Source organism: Dendrobium catenatum, unplaced genomic scaffold (assembly GCF_001605985.2).
Source record: "Dendrobium catenatum unplaced genomic scaffold, ASM160598v2 fragScaff_scaffold_955, whole genome shotgun sequence".
Classification (NCBI taxonomy): domain Eukaryota; kingdom Viridiplantae; phylum Streptophyta; class Magnoliopsida; order Asparagales; family Orchidaceae; genus Dendrobium; species Dendrobium catenatum.
The window spans coordinates 39,776-55,405 of record NW_021319417.1 but is presented as its reverse complement, the minus strand read 5'-3'; the positions used below and the strand labels follow the sequence as shown (position 1 = coordinate 55,405).

Here is a 15,630-nt window from a genome sequence, read left to right as displayed (position 1 = left end):
TTGTAAAAGCAGGGGTTTCATCCTATTTGATGACCAACATCTGCTTTTTTAAGCAGACCTGGTATGCCTAGAAACTGTAAAGTGTAAAGACTTCAGAATAGCTTTATTGACTGTATTTGGTGATTCATGCACTAATCTGATGCTCTACATTGAGATTCTTTGTTTGGGCTATGCAATTTTGCTTATATGCTTCTTCTTTTCTACTATTATAAATATCCCTATAACTTCTATGAGCACGAAGACATATTGGGTATTTGTTTTGTTAGCTTTGGATAATGAGGATTGATGCAAATGATTTAACCATATTTTGTATTGTACAGAACTCAAAGTTCCTTCAGTTTGTATCAAAGATGAGTCGAGGTGAGCTGATAGTTGATGAAAATCAAATCAAACCAGCTACTCAGAGTGTCTCAGGTGATTGGGCCAATGAATTTCAGATGCAGTACAACCAAAGTTCTAGCCCGTGGGCTGATCAGTTTGTCCGGGAACAGGCAATTCTTTTGCATGCTTTATTTTTATATCCTGAAATCATTTAAAATACAATTGATTTTCATTTGGATTGCTTAAGGTATGACTAAATGGACTCACTATAAATTGTCATTAGAAGTACAAAATTGACCAAGTTTTGGTTCTCAGCTTCCGCAGGGAACAAATAATTGGATTAATGAGTTTGCTAAAGAGCATCAGAAGGAGGAAGTTGATGATCAGTGGGTCAACGAGTTCTCCAAACTGCATGTTCAGGATTGGGGAGAAGAATTTGGGCAGCAGGTTGCTGAAAGAGCTTTTGACGAAAGTGCTGCTGACAGATGGGCAGATGCTTATGATGAGTAAGCCTCTTATTTAATCAGATACAGAAAATATGTATGAAACTTTTACTATCATGAGAATTTTGATTTGCTTATTCACTGGTTTGTGACCATTCAGCATCAGTGCAGAATTATATTTGAGTATTTGATTTTATAAAATTTAAAAAAATTAAAAACTGCCTTTTTAGGCCTTATTTGGTTTCACAGTCGGGCTGCAGGATAGTGCTTTGGCAGCTGCCACGCCTATACATCTTGGCTCATTGCATGCAGGCAGTTTTTGCTGCCACATGCCTACCAAAGCTGCTTTCTCAGCTTCACCCACACCTAAGAAAGTAGAAGTGCTGATTGTGTCAAACGGGCATTAATTTACTGCAAGATTCTGTTTAATTAAACAAATTTATTTTGGTTCTATGTTTTTTGTATGGAAAAAGCTTTTATTTTAGTGAACTTATAATCTTCTATATACAGTTACCTTGATGAACAACTAGCTTTCAAACAAAAATCAAGTGCTTCAAGAGGGGTGTATGTGTTTTCCGATATAAATCCTTATGTTGGTCACCCTAACCCTTTAAAAGAGGGCCAAGAACTCTTCCGCAAGGGGCTTTTAAGTGAAGCTGTACTTGCATTGGAGGCTGAAGTACTAAAGAACCCTGACAATGCTGAAGGTTGGAGATTTCTTGGAATTACTCATGCAGAAAATGACGATGATCAGCAGGTTAAGTACTTTCTATTTGGAGTTTAGATGGAAATTTTGGATGAACTTATTCTTAATATCAAAACTTTTGGCGGTATATTTTGGTGTATTTTAGCTTTTCTTTTTTTTTTTTGGAAGATTATGGCATATTCCGGTCATTTAACAGGCTATTGCGTCCATGATGCGTGCACAAGAAGTTGATCCAACAAATCTTGAAGTACTTCTTGCTCTCGGCGTCAGTTATACTAATGGCAAGTACCACCCTTCATCCAATCATTTTGATATTTATGTTATCAGCTTGAAGAGTTTGCTTTACTTCCACTAGACTGCCTATTAGTATGGTATTTCATTCTTTGGTCTCCATTACAGATTAGTATGTCTAAAGTTTCGGTGACTGCTCTTTTTCTTACTCATTTGTAAATATGACATGCTTCTCTGCTTGATTGTTGTCTTATGCAAGGAATCACAGTATTTTGTAAAACCATACATTTCTGCAAGTAATTGCCTTAAATTTTCATCTTTTCTACGTTTGGTATTCAATAATCATTTCTGTTATGTTGCATTCTAAAAACTTTTGTTGTGTTTTCAACGCCTCGGGGATTCTCCTAAGCCAATTTTGATTTTTATTTCCTTAAATTTTCTTCCAAAATTTAAGAGTCTACTATTTTGGTTGGTTATTTGGCATTACAGAATGACAAACATTGTGATGTTGGGTGCATAAGAAGCTGTACAATACAGCTCTCAAATTTGCCATGAAGATTGATATTTAGGAATATTGAGAAAAATATGCTCAAACATGCTTCCCCAACAACGACAACAACAACAACAATAAAAACAACATCAAACCTTTAACCCACTACATGGGGTCATCTACATGAATAATTTTTCTCCTTTTTTAGGTGATGTAGGCAGGGGGGGGTCAACTCAAACTCAAAATAAGTTGGATTTAACTTCCCTTAAGCTTACAAATTTGAGCTGGCTCATTTATGAGTTGGTCTTTAGTTCATTTATTGATCTATGGATTTGCTCATTATTAGCTAAGTTTTAGTTCATAGTTGTCTTTTAATTAATGTTATTTTATTATTGTTTTTTATGTCTTAATTTAAGTTGTCCCTTGGGATTCCAAAATGGCTTTTGGAATCCCAAGGAAGTTTGTTCTCCCATGCCGTGGCTCCTTGGCTTCCACGGTTGGCTGCTGTTTTTCGTGAATGGCTCCTTGGTTCCCACGGTGACTGCTGGTTTTTGAACTGGGGGCCTTCCCGTGGTTTTGGCGCCTCGGTTCCGTGCGGCCTCTTGGTTTCCCGTGGCTGTTTCCTCGGTTCCCTGGCTGGGCTGTTTTTCCGTGAAAAGCAAGGGGGCTTTTCCATGGCTTGTGTTGTTTGGATTCCTATGGGAATTAAATGTTGTGTCCGTTTGTATTCCCCCTTTCATACCTATAAATATGAGGGGTTATGTAATGTTTTGAAAGAGTGATATATGAATTTTTGAAAAGAAATTTGCGGCTTTTCTTGGAGAAGCTTGCGAGCTTTGTCCACCTTCTTCTTCCACCTCCTTTGGAAATCTTGCAAGCTCTTTCCACCCTTCTTCTTAGCTTCTAACCTCTTTTGTCTCTCCGCAAGTGACCACCACATCTGTATCCTTCGTCTCTAAGTGAAGCAAGTTTAGGGTGTCTTACTATTAGATTCAAGTTTGTAAGTCCTTTAATTTTAATCTGTGTTGTAAGTTTTGTTTTTTTTAATTTCTAAGTTTGTTTTAGATTTGAAATGTAAGATTTTGTTCGTCTTATTACGTAGGAGTTTCTTATTTTCGTTACTCTTTGTGGGCTGAGGTCCTAGGGTCCCCCCATCCCCCGAATTTTTGCCCACATCGTTTGGTATCAAAGCAAGTTAGGAAGTCCAAGGATAGTGGATTCCATCTAACTGAACAAATCCTCTGGAGTATGAATTGTACAAACTTCAATCATGGATGCACCTACGTACAGAAAGGTATATGAAGAAAAAGCAGCGTTTACAAGATAAATTCCTGAGAGAACGAGATGAGATCATGCAGAAATATAAAGATTTGATCAATGAATTGAATGCACCATCTTCACCTCCTTAGAAGAATTAAAAGCTAACATTGGGAGATGAGTTCTCAAGAAGGGGAGTCTGATGTAGGCAAGGGGGGGTCAATTCAAACCCAAAATAAGTTGGATTTGACTTCCCTTAAGCTTACAAGCTTAATGAAATTTGAGTTGGAATTTAGCTCATTTATGAGTTGGTCTTTAGTTCATTTATTGATCTAAGGGTTAGCTCATTATTAGCTAAGTTTTTGTTCATAGTTATCTTTTAATTAATGTTATTTTATTATTGTTTTTTATGTCTTAATTTAAGTTGTCCCTTGGGATTCCAAAATGGCTTTTGGAATCCCAAGGAAGTTTGTTCTCCCATGCCGTTGCTCCTTGGCCTCCACAGTTGGCTGCTGTTTTCCGTGCATGGCTCCTTGGTTCTCACGGTGGCTGCTGGTTTTCCGAACTGGGGGCCTTCCCGTGGCTTTTGGCGCCTCAGTTCTGTGCGGCCTCTTGGGTTCCCGTGGCTGTTTCCTCGGTTCCCTAGCTGGGTTGTTTTTCCGTGAAAAGCAAGGGGGCTTTTCCATGGCTTGTGTTGTTTGGATTCCTATGGGAATTAAATGTTGTGTCCGTTTGTATTCCCGTTTTCATACCTATAAATATGAGGGGTTATGTAATGTTTTGAAAAAGTGATATATGAATTTTTGAAAAGAAATCTGCAGCTTTTCTTGGAGAAGCTTGCGAGCTTTGTCCACCTTCTTCTTTCACCTCCTTTGGAAATCTTGCGAGCTCTTTCCACCCTTCTTCTTGGCTTCTAACCTCTTTCGTCTCTCCGCAAGTGACCACCCCATCTGTATCCTTCGTCTCTAAGTGAAGCAAGTTTAGGGTGTCTTACTATTATATTCAAGTTTGTAAGTCGTTTAATTTTAATCTGTGTTGTAAGTTTTGTTTTTTTTTAATTTCTAAGTCTGTTTTTGATTTGAAATGTAAGAGTTTGTTCGTCTTATTACGTAGGAGTTTCTTATTTTCGTTACTCTTTGTGGGCTGAGGTCCTCGGTCCCCCCATCCCCGGAATTTTTGCCTGCATCATTAGGTCTATCTCTATCTTTCTTAACATAGATTAGATTTAATGTATCTACTCTCCTAACTAGTCATCGGAAGGCCCGACGTTTTATGTGACCATATCATCTATGGCGACTCTCTAATTTTATCTTCCACTGGAGCAACTCCAACCTTTTCACATATATACTTATTTCTCATTGTCTCTAAGTTTAAAGCCACTCAAACATGCTTCCCCAAAAAGAAAGTATCTTTGTTAACTGAGTTCATTTGACTAGATTCACTTAAATGATGAGTTAGGTATTAACAGGTTATAACTCAAGTCTGCCCAACAATCATTGGGAATAACTTATATTTTGATCATATATGGCAGCTATATTTTCGAGCATGTCATCTCGTAGTTAATTGATGTCATTCAGTTTTGTGAAATATTTTGAGATTCAAGATTTTAGGGCATCTAACAGACCTTTGTTGGACAGAATTTTATTGTGAAACATCATAAGAGCCTTAAGGTGATTTCTGATGGTCTGTCCTCTAGTTGGGATTCCCAAATGGACGCCTTAACATATCATGAAACTTCCAGATTAACCATTAAGATTAGGATATTGAACTGGAAAAATCATGTCTATGTACAACTTCTGAAGACTTCTGATGGCATATGTTCAGAACACATTATTTCTGTGTTTTCTTGGATTGTTATTGGGGGGAGTGGCCATTAATTTCATTAAAGTAATTTCTCTAGGTGGTATTTTGTTTAGTCGAGTGCAACATGTGGTGCATACTTCACTGCACTTAAAAAGCCATGCACCCAGAGATAGGACTTTAGTTTGCTTTGTTTTATATGCTTATCCTATGGAGTCATTTTAGCGAGTAAGAATGGTTTCTGCATTGTAATTTAGTCAATTATGCTTTTGGCATTGTTGGTGACCAGTAAAAAAAAATCTCTGCTTGTAATATGGAGAAATATTTGGAGAAAAGTTATTCAGCATGTACTGATAAGCATAACTGAGGTTTTAAAATTGGTCGTGGACCTTGTTTTGGTTTCTTTGAGTTGACAACAATATAGGTTTAAGACTACACGTCTGGTTAGTGTATTCTGGCTTGGTACATTTTGAGTTTATAAGCACAAACATTTGAGAGGTTTTTATGTGATCAAGAAGGCTCAAGAATATTTGCAAAATTACTCTTGGAAGGTTAAAATTGCAAATGTCACAGACCAGCCTGAGAGTTTGGAATACCAAGACAGGAGTAGTTGGTTGGGCAGGTCATTCTGATGGTAGTTTAATTCTTTTCTATTACCATTCTAAATAATTCAATAATAACATATTCTAAATTATAAATTACCACAAACAAATAAAGTTTTGTTCATATTTTAATTATACATAAATCAGTTTTGTTTCATGCATCTCAAACAAAATAATTAAACACAATATAAATATTTTTTAATATCTATTCTCATTTTCTCTTCTTCTTTATATAAATTCTTCTCTATTTAATTCAAAGAAGTCTTTCCTGAAAATGAATATCAACTAATAGATTGAGTCATACAACAATTTAATAGGTAATTACAATTCTATATTATAGCAATTTCAAGAATAAAAATAATATGCATTTATAGTTTCTAATTTAATTTATATTAGTCAAAACAATTAATTTTTTTTTTACTTGCGAAGGAGAAAATGAATAATTAAATATTTCTCTTCTCTTAATTTATGCCTATTATACATGTTAGGACCCAACCTGGAGGCTTGAATTAACGAAGTGGGAGCAGATTGCGAAGGAAGGAGAAAAGAAATAATTAAATATTTTTCTTCTCTTAATTTAAGTCTATCATTCATTTCACGACTCGTTCCGGAGTTTCAAATTAATAAGGCAGGAACAGATGGCCGGACAATTAATTAAATTTTCGTTTACTAACAATCTATTTCCTATACAGAGAATGAGCCATTAAAACCTCAAAAATTTAAAATAAAATGTTATAAATACTTTTCTCTGTGAGCGTCATGCCTACGATACATCACATCTTCTACTCATTTTAGCTTATCAAATAATACTTTTGAATGTTTTTGCGCACAAAAAGTGAGTCACAACTCAGTGAGTATATCATGCTTCTAAATTACAGCAATATAAGACCTTTGGAATAATATGCATTTTCATTTCAAACATAAAATAGTTCTAATTAAAATTGAATCTAGCGCAATTCAATCGGTGTCCTGTTCGGAATGGTTTCACAGATCTTCCTCAACCACCTTTCTTTCGCACTTTCCTTTTGGTGCTCTCTCTTAGTCTCAATCCTACTCACTCTCACTTCTTTTATTTCCCTCTTCTTGTATTTGACTCTTCTCCGTGGGAGTCCACTCCTTGCATCTCTGTATGAGGCAGAAGTAGCTCATGATTCTTTTGTATCAATGCTGCTAGTTATGTGTGTGTATATATATATATATAGCTTATATTATAAAAATGAATGAGTGACTAAATATACTTATCCTAACAATCTACTAGTTTTAAGGAAAGAATCTGAGTAGTTAGCTATTTTTAAGAGATGGTTGGCCATAATTTGAAATGATTTAGGAAATTTCGGATAATGTTTCCTAAATTGATGCTTTATGGATCAACATGAATTGACTGTTGTTTTTCAATAAATAGAGGTCTTTAGGATTCTAATTTTAAAATTAAACCAAAAGAAGTGAGTCTTTCTTGCTCGATGTCATTTTATCTCTCATCCAATGTCATTCAACTATCTCTCTCCCTGTTTGTTTTCTGGTTTCAGCACATCAGGGAATCACAACCTCTTTTCTCTCACTTTTCATAGCTGTTTACAACCACCCTCAGCTCATTCAAGTGGTTCTACTTTTATAGGCTCTAAGTATAGCCCTTTTAAAGGACGCCAATATTAACCACTTGTTGTCCTCTTTTCTATTTTGTTGTTAATAATGAATTTCTGTTCAAGGCAAAACTCATTCCCAATGCATTACATAGAAAGTCCAATTCCTTTGTTCCAGATAATTCTGCGCCCCATTTTCGGATTATGTATTTTGGTATTAGATACTACTTCCAGCACGTAGGAAAGCTTGTCATGGTAAAATTAGGGATTGTGAATGATGCCCTTTGTGGTTATATGGATCCTAAATCTATGATTATGAGGAGATATTATGGATTGAAGGTTGCTGTGGTCTGAAAGAACAGATGACTATAATAATGGCTGCCTTTGAAATGCTTGCGGTTACGGTGGTACAATTAGCTCCACTACCATTTCTTTATGGAAGACAACAACTTGTAGATCAACAAGGAGAAAATCTGTGATGATCAAGTAGGAGGATGCCAGCAGGCTATATTAAGCAAGGAAATCAGAAAGTCAATTGAAAGGCAATGATGAGGCATACAGGGTGCGATAGGCTCTAACAACATGTTAGAATTGACAGAATTAGAAAGATCCACATATTTACTGAATGATTTTTATAGTATAAGTCTATAAGTCTATAAGCATACATGTGCCTATATATAGAGGCAATAGAAGGATATATTTAAGAAACATAGGATAAAGAAGAATATTTTCAATAATGAGGAAATATTATGATAAAAAATAATACTAATTCATTTTCTAAAAAAATTAGATATGCTAGAATTCATATATTATATCAACAGCATTTTATTATGTTAGTTTGAGTTTTCAAATTGCATATCTTTGCTCTAATATTGAGGATCTGACCTTTCTCTGTTTTTGTATTCTACAAATTTCAGAATTAGAGCAAGCGGAAGCTCTTAGGTATCTGTACAAATGGCTTCAAAATCATCCCAAATATAGAACTCTTGCTCCCCCAGAACAGTCTAGTTCTCTTTTTCATACTGATGTAAGTACCCAAGGAAATGATATTGAAGTTTTTCTGATTTCTTGCTGTTAGGCTTGCAAAGTAACATGAGGTATTTATCATATGAGTTATGTTTCCTCATGCTAGTGTGGAACAACTCTTATTCATATTCAGTTAGCCTTTAGTTTATTTACATTCAATGACAATTTTAATTCTAATTTCTTTCCAGATACACATAACAAGTGTTACAAGGGTCCTTGTGTTAAAAAAAAATGATGTTCTCGAACAACATAAATGAAATGATTGTTGCCTTTCATTCAAGAACTAATACAGCTAGCAAGAGCTTTTTAATTTGAATTTCCCAAGTCACCGGTATACTGATTAAATATTCAATATTTCCAGATCGCAAGATTGTTCAATGAAGCTGCTCAGTTGTCACCTGAGGATGCTGATGTACATATAGTTCTTGGTGTGATGTACAATGTATCAAGGGAGTATGATAAAGCTATACAATCATTTGAAACGGCACTGAAACTCAAGCCACATGACTACTCTCTCTGGAACAAACTTGGTGCAACTCAAGCAAACAGTGTCCACAGTGAAGATGCAATATTGGCGTATCAACAGGTTCTTTTTTTATTTGTACTTTGCACATTGGTGATTAAACCAGTTAATTTTACTTGATTAACTTTATTCTCTGATGACGTTTATCTTTCTCATATAGCTATTCATTTGATACGGCTATCTTTCTACATATTTTGTCATCATATTATCTACTTAACCTTTGAATTATTTAATTTCATTATGAATACGCTGTATAATCCTAGTATTTTCTCCTTGGTCACTGTTTTGAAATTTCCAACTGTGGTCTCTTTTAGTTTCTAATTTGTAGCTAACCTTCTGTTGTTGTTCTTCTTGGGCTTTCTTATATTATGAACCGGTTACTCTGTAATTTAATGGCAAGAATTAAACTAAACTCTTGCATAATTGATTTCTCATTTTATTCATTTTATTTGCATCCTTTGGGTTGTATATCACACTTAAGATCAGGCTTCGTTTAGAACAACTTTCTAGTATAAAAATTTTAATTTGGTACTTAAAAGCTGCTTTAAGAAGCAGTAAGAAAGCCGTCCAAAAAAAACCTTAATTTAAAACCTACTTTATAATTTTATTTTTGTTTTGCATTTCTTTTTGTTGATTTAGGTGTTTCTTTGTGAAACCATGTAAGGGTTAGGTGGAGATATCTATTGAGATTTGGGAAAAAAAATTAAAAATAAAGATTGGTAAATTCAAATATTTCTATCCTCAGAAAATAATTATAAGATAGTAATTGATACGTCACAAAAAAAAAATTTTGCTCGATCGACACAAATCTTGAGGCAATATTTGAATTGGAAGCTTGCAAAATTGAATTCAGGACCGCTGGCATGCGGTTTTGAGCAAATTTATAGTCAAACTGAATGTCATGACAAGATGAATCCATCGACACCACAAATGATCTGATCTAACTTCAAATAAGCTTCAATCAATTAGATGAAATATATTTAAAAATATATGAACATTAATTGAGAGCCCAAACTATAATATCCGAACTGAAAAATGTCGATTTCCTTACCCTGGAGTCAACGGAAACAAGAGGAAGACGAAGAAGGTAAAGGAATCGCTTCCGTTACTCATAGGTTAGAAGATGAAAGGGATAAACAATGCTCAATCAACACCATTTAGGTCGCCCAGAATCCCAGAAGCCGAACAAGAGAAAAGTCTTGATCTCATGAAGCGGAAGAGGACGAGGAGTGTTCGACGCTGCCTGTGTACAGGAAGAGGAAGGGAGTTTGTTTCGTTCTTTATTGAGAAGGTGAGTCTCATAATAGCACAATAAAGATGAAGGGTTCGATCGATTCCGTTGTTTGGAATCGTAGGGATTTGATCCCTATAAATAAGAGAGAGAGAGAGAGAGAGAGAGAGAGAGAGAGAGAGGAAAGCGAGGGAAACCAAGAGATAAAGAGAAAGAGATAGCGGAAGAAGAAGGAAATCGGAGAGAGTGACCGAGCTTGAGCAGCGGGCGTGGAAGAGTCTAGCATGGGCATGGGCTTAGCACGATTAGGGTAAGATAAGATTATTTTTTTGTAAATAAGGATTTATTTAGGAATTAGTAAATAATGAAAATTTATTATAGAAAATAATAGTAATTATATTATGATTTTACATCAAATTTATAAAAAGAGAGAAATTCCTATATGAGATTTTTTAATTAGATAAGGAATAAATTAAGCAGCAACAACAATAACAACAACAACAAGCCTTTATCCCACTATATAAGATCAGCTACATGAATCCTTTTTCTCCATTGTGTCTTGTTAAGAGTCAAATTCTCATCTAAATCTAATAAAAAAGGTCATTTCTAATATTTTCTAACCAAGTCATTTTAGGTATACCTCTACCTTTCTTACTATAAGTCAAATTTAATATATCTACTTTTCTAACCTAGTCATTGGAAGGTCATCGTTTTATGTGACCAAACCATCTAAGGAAACTCACTCAAATCTTATCATTGCAACACTTAACTTAATATTATGCTTCTCTTTTAATGCAACATTTAACACCATAAAACATTGCGGGTCTCACTACCATCTTATAGAATTTTCTCTTAAGCTTGAGAGGGACTTTACTATCACACAACAAGCCCGATGCATTCCTCAACTTCAATCATCCAACTTGAATTCTACTAATAATATCGCAATCTATTTCACCATCACTCTGAATAATTGATCCAAGATATCTAAATGTATACTCTTATTAATGACTTGATCATCCAAAGTCACAATCCCCCCACTAGATCTATCATTACTAAAATTATACTTCATATATTCAGTTTTAGATATACTGAAATGAAAGCCTTTAGACTCTATGGTTGACCTTCATAATTCAAGTTTACATTCGACTCCCAGTCTAGTCTTATCAACAAGAAGAATATCATTAGCAAAAAGCATACCACCTGGGTACAACCTCTTGCAAATGTCTAGTGAGAACATTTATGACTAAAGCAAAAAGTTATGTGCTTAAAGTTGATCCTTAATGTAATCCAAATAAAATAGTAAAATACTTGGTCAGACCATCTTGTGTTTGAACACAAGTAACAACTCTTGCATACATATCATTAAGGACTTGAATTAAGCATTATTAACCCCTTTCTTATGTAGAACTCTCCATACCACTTCTCTTGAAACTTTATTATATGTTTTTAATTAATCATTAAAAATCATATGTACATCCTCATTATTTCTATAATTCTCCATCGAACCTTTCAATAAATATATAGCTTATGTAGTAGACTTACTTGGCATGAATCCAAATTGATTTTGAGAAACATTAGTCTCACGCTGCAACATATGCTCTATAACTCTCTCCCATTATTTTAAAGTATGACACATTAACTTAATTTCTCTATAATTCACACAATCTTGTCCGTCACCTTTATTCTTAAAAATAGGGATCAACACACTCATTCTCCACTCATATGGTATATTTTTAGTCTTCAAAATAATATTGAAAAGCTTAGTAAGCCAAGAATTTCCTTCATCCCCTAAGCATTTTCACACCTCTATTAGAATTTCATTAGGTCCAATAGCTTTTTCATACTTAATTTTTTTAAATCCTCTTTAACTTCGGTTTTACTAATACGCCGATGAAAATAAAAAAAAAATCATTTTCATTTAGGTTGTTAAGGTCACTAAAGTCAATTGCATTCTCACAATCTTCATTAAAAAATTTAGCAAAATATTTCATCCAACTTTGTTGAATATCCTTTTCTAATAAAAATATTTTTTTATCTTCATCCTTAATACACTTTGCTTGAACTAAATCCTTACAATTCTTATCTCTTTGTTTAGCTAACTTATACATATAGCTTTTGCCCCTTCTTAGCATTTAATCTATTATATAAATCATTAAAAGCTTAAATCTTTGCATCGCATATTGCTTTCTTAGACTCTTTACAAGCCTCTTTATATCTTTCCCAATTATCAGAATTTTTATGGCTAAACCAATTTTTATAACAAATTTTCTTATTTGTTATATTTTTTCGCACATTTTTATTCCACCACCAACTATTTTTATTATTAGTAACTTTTCCATTTGATACTCCAAACACATCTTTTCGATATTCTTAATATCACTAGCTATTTTTTCCAACATAATATTAACTTTCTCAAATACTGGTTTTCCTGAGAAAGCACTTACGACCATACTTTTGGATTCACATCTGCAGCCTCGCTTAGACTAGGGGCTCCGCGCTCTGCTCTTTATTGGCTTTGGCTTACTCGCTCGGATCTTTATTTGTTAGAATATTACTCTTAAAAATATTTTTATTATTATTCTTCAAATACCTCCTAATCCTAGAACAACGATTTACTTTATTTTTTTTTTGTTTTCTGTCCCTTTCATCTTTAAGTAGAAAACTAATAAGTGATGTTGGGTACAGAAACTTTTACCCGGAATAATTTTACAATCTTTGCAATTTAAATGATATATTTTTATAAGAAAATAATCAATCTGAGTTTTACTATATCCATTCTTATAAGTGATGAGATGCTCATCTTTTTTCTTAAATAAGATATTAGCAATTATAAAATCATGAGCTAAAGAAAAATCTAATATGATCTTACCACCTTTAATTGTGGTTTCAAACTCATAGCCACTATGAATGCTTTTAAAATCATCTACCACTTTACCAAAATGTCCATTTAAATTTCTTCCAATAAAAACTCTTTCTTCGAGAAGTATCTTTTGTATTAATTATTTTAGATCATTCTAAAATTTTAATTTTAAACAGATATTCAAACCTATTTGAGGAGCATAAGTGCTTATAATATTAGTAATCTTAGCATCAACAACAATCTTTAAAGCTCTAATTCTATCTATTATTCTATTAATTTTTACAACATTATCCTTGAAACTCTTATCTATAATGACACCTACATCATTTTTAGTATGACTCATACTAGAATAATATAGTTTAAATCCTAAATTATCAACTTCCTTAGCCTTCTCTCCAACTCATTAAGTTTCATGAATGCATAGAATATTTAATTTCCTATGAATCATAATATCTATTAATTTCATTAATTTTCATAATAGTTCAATTTTATATCTTAATTTTAGTTTCATGGACTAGATTCTTTGCCCACACCTATCCATGATGGAGGAATCATTGCCTATTTAACACTATACCCAGGCGCATTATAGCGACCCTTGCATATTTGTTGTTGTATTCAGACGATACAACGCATCGCTTCCAGGGAATGTCCTAGCATTAACACAATGTATTAAAAGATTCATGTCATGATTATTCGACAAGTTTTACACTGGTTGTCAACAACCTGATGCAACCTTCCACTTTTCTCATCCAGGACATGGGACCTGACAATGACAGTGTTTAAAATTAAGTAATTATTTAAAATTGTGTAATATGAGGCTTCCTTGAGGCCCGCCTCAGCGCAATTCTGATGTAAAATACCACAACGCTTATGCCTCGAGCTTTTTTTATTAGACATGCGCCTCAGTTTGGTTGAGACACTTCTCAAAGCATACACTTCACCCTATTTATATATTTTTTTCTTAACACATCTAAATCCTAAACTAAAGTTCTAAACAATTTATGCCTTAATGCACCCCGAGCCGAAGCAACTTCCTCTCGACTGCCTCGACCTCCAGCCCTTCACCTCCATCGTAGCCACCACCATCATAGCTGCCTTCTGGGACACTTGGAAGCCACACACCACCATCACCACCTCCTCCTTTAAAACTTTTGGAGTATCACTCACTTCTTTATGTTGATGAGAAACATTTATGAAAGAGAAAGATAAATGAAATAAATGAAAATATATATTGTGAGAAATGAGACTCGACATGATGAGGCAGGGGAGAGATCAATTTGTTACTTCATAGCTTGATAAAAAGTTAATAGATCATCCTTTAACATATTATTTGAGTATTATATAGAAGTCATTTTAAACTTTTATTTTCACTTTATACAATTTTTGGATTTTGAGGCTTGCCTTAAGCTTATGCTTCACCTACAACAACAACATTAAGCCTTTATCCCACTACGTTGGGTCGACTACATGAATTTTTTTTTCTCCATTGAGTCCGTTTTGAGTCAAATTCTCATTTAGATATAATAAAGAAAGGTCATTTTTAATGTTTTCTAACCAAGTCTTTTTAGGTCTAACGAATGAAAAATGCCTCGAAATCTAATTGCGCAATTTTAAACCCTGGCTTATATTATGTTAAATCATAAATTCATAATTAGAGCAAACACTTTATGAGTTAAAAATAATTCGTATAGAGAAATGAGATTAAATTTAATTAGTTAATTAAAGAGAACTTATTTAATATAGAAATTAATAATAATTACATTATGATTTTTATCCATATTTAAATGATATGGTTTTGGTGTGGAGAATACAATTTATCATTAATTTAATAAATTAAATATAAGTGCTATTCAGGTATTTTACTAACTAATTAGAGAGAAAGAAGAAGGACAATTTAGGATCTTTATTATTAGAACTATAAAATTTATGGGTGAAAATTTAAATATTAGATTGGAGAATATTTGAGTTAGAGGTAAATTATAAAGTATGATAATAATAATGTAATTATATAAGTATTAAGTTGACAATAGAGTGGTGACTAAAGCAAATTGTCAAGGCCATTCAACTTTAAGGTGAGTACTCATGTTCCTATTCTTATAGTGATAATGTTGTTTTTTATAATTTACTACATTGAATCAACACTGGCTAGTCAATGATTATTATAAAATTTCCGCATCAGATTTTCTATTTCAATGAATGGTCATCTTGAATTTATAGATTGTCGGCATGATTCAACATATGTATTATAGAAATATCTTGAATGATATGTAAATGAAATAATTAAATAGGAATGCTTGTACGTGCATGTTGATTGATGGAACACACCCCTTATGATACTAATTGTTGACACAATGTACCCACACGCATAAATGAAAAAGGTTATGGAAAAATGAAATGGAAAATCAGTATTTTATTGATATTATTTTAAACCATGCCTCCTGTGATGATTGTATTATTTATAGAAATGATAAAATTAGTCCAGTTGATTCTGGACTACAAAAAAAAAAAGAAATGATAAAGATATGATATATGTAACATATATTTGACATATATATATATA

The 15,630-nt window shown here is 33.4% G+C and overlaps 1 protein-coding gene across 1 annotated transcript in view; it reads left to right on the top strand.

Annotated features, from left to right (window-relative positions):
* The window catches only part of LOC110105720 (peroxisome biogenesis protein 5), a 107,418-nt gene that overhangs the window by 59,915 nt on the left and 31,873 nt on the right, over nt 1-15,630 (top strand). Inside the window, exons 7-12 of the mRNA XM_020835323.2 lie at nt 321-491; nt 637-827; nt 1,275-1,521; nt 1,667-1,751; nt 8,348-8,457; nt 8,818-9,042. Of these exons, the coding sequence (XP_020690982.1) occupies nt 321-491; nt 637-827; nt 1,275-1,521; nt 1,667-1,751; nt 8,348-8,457; nt 8,818-9,042 (1,029 nt within the window). The remainder of the gene's footprint in view (nt 1-320; nt 492-636; nt 828-1,274; nt 1,522-1,666; nt 1,752-8,347; nt 8,458-8,817; nt 9,043-15,630) is intronic.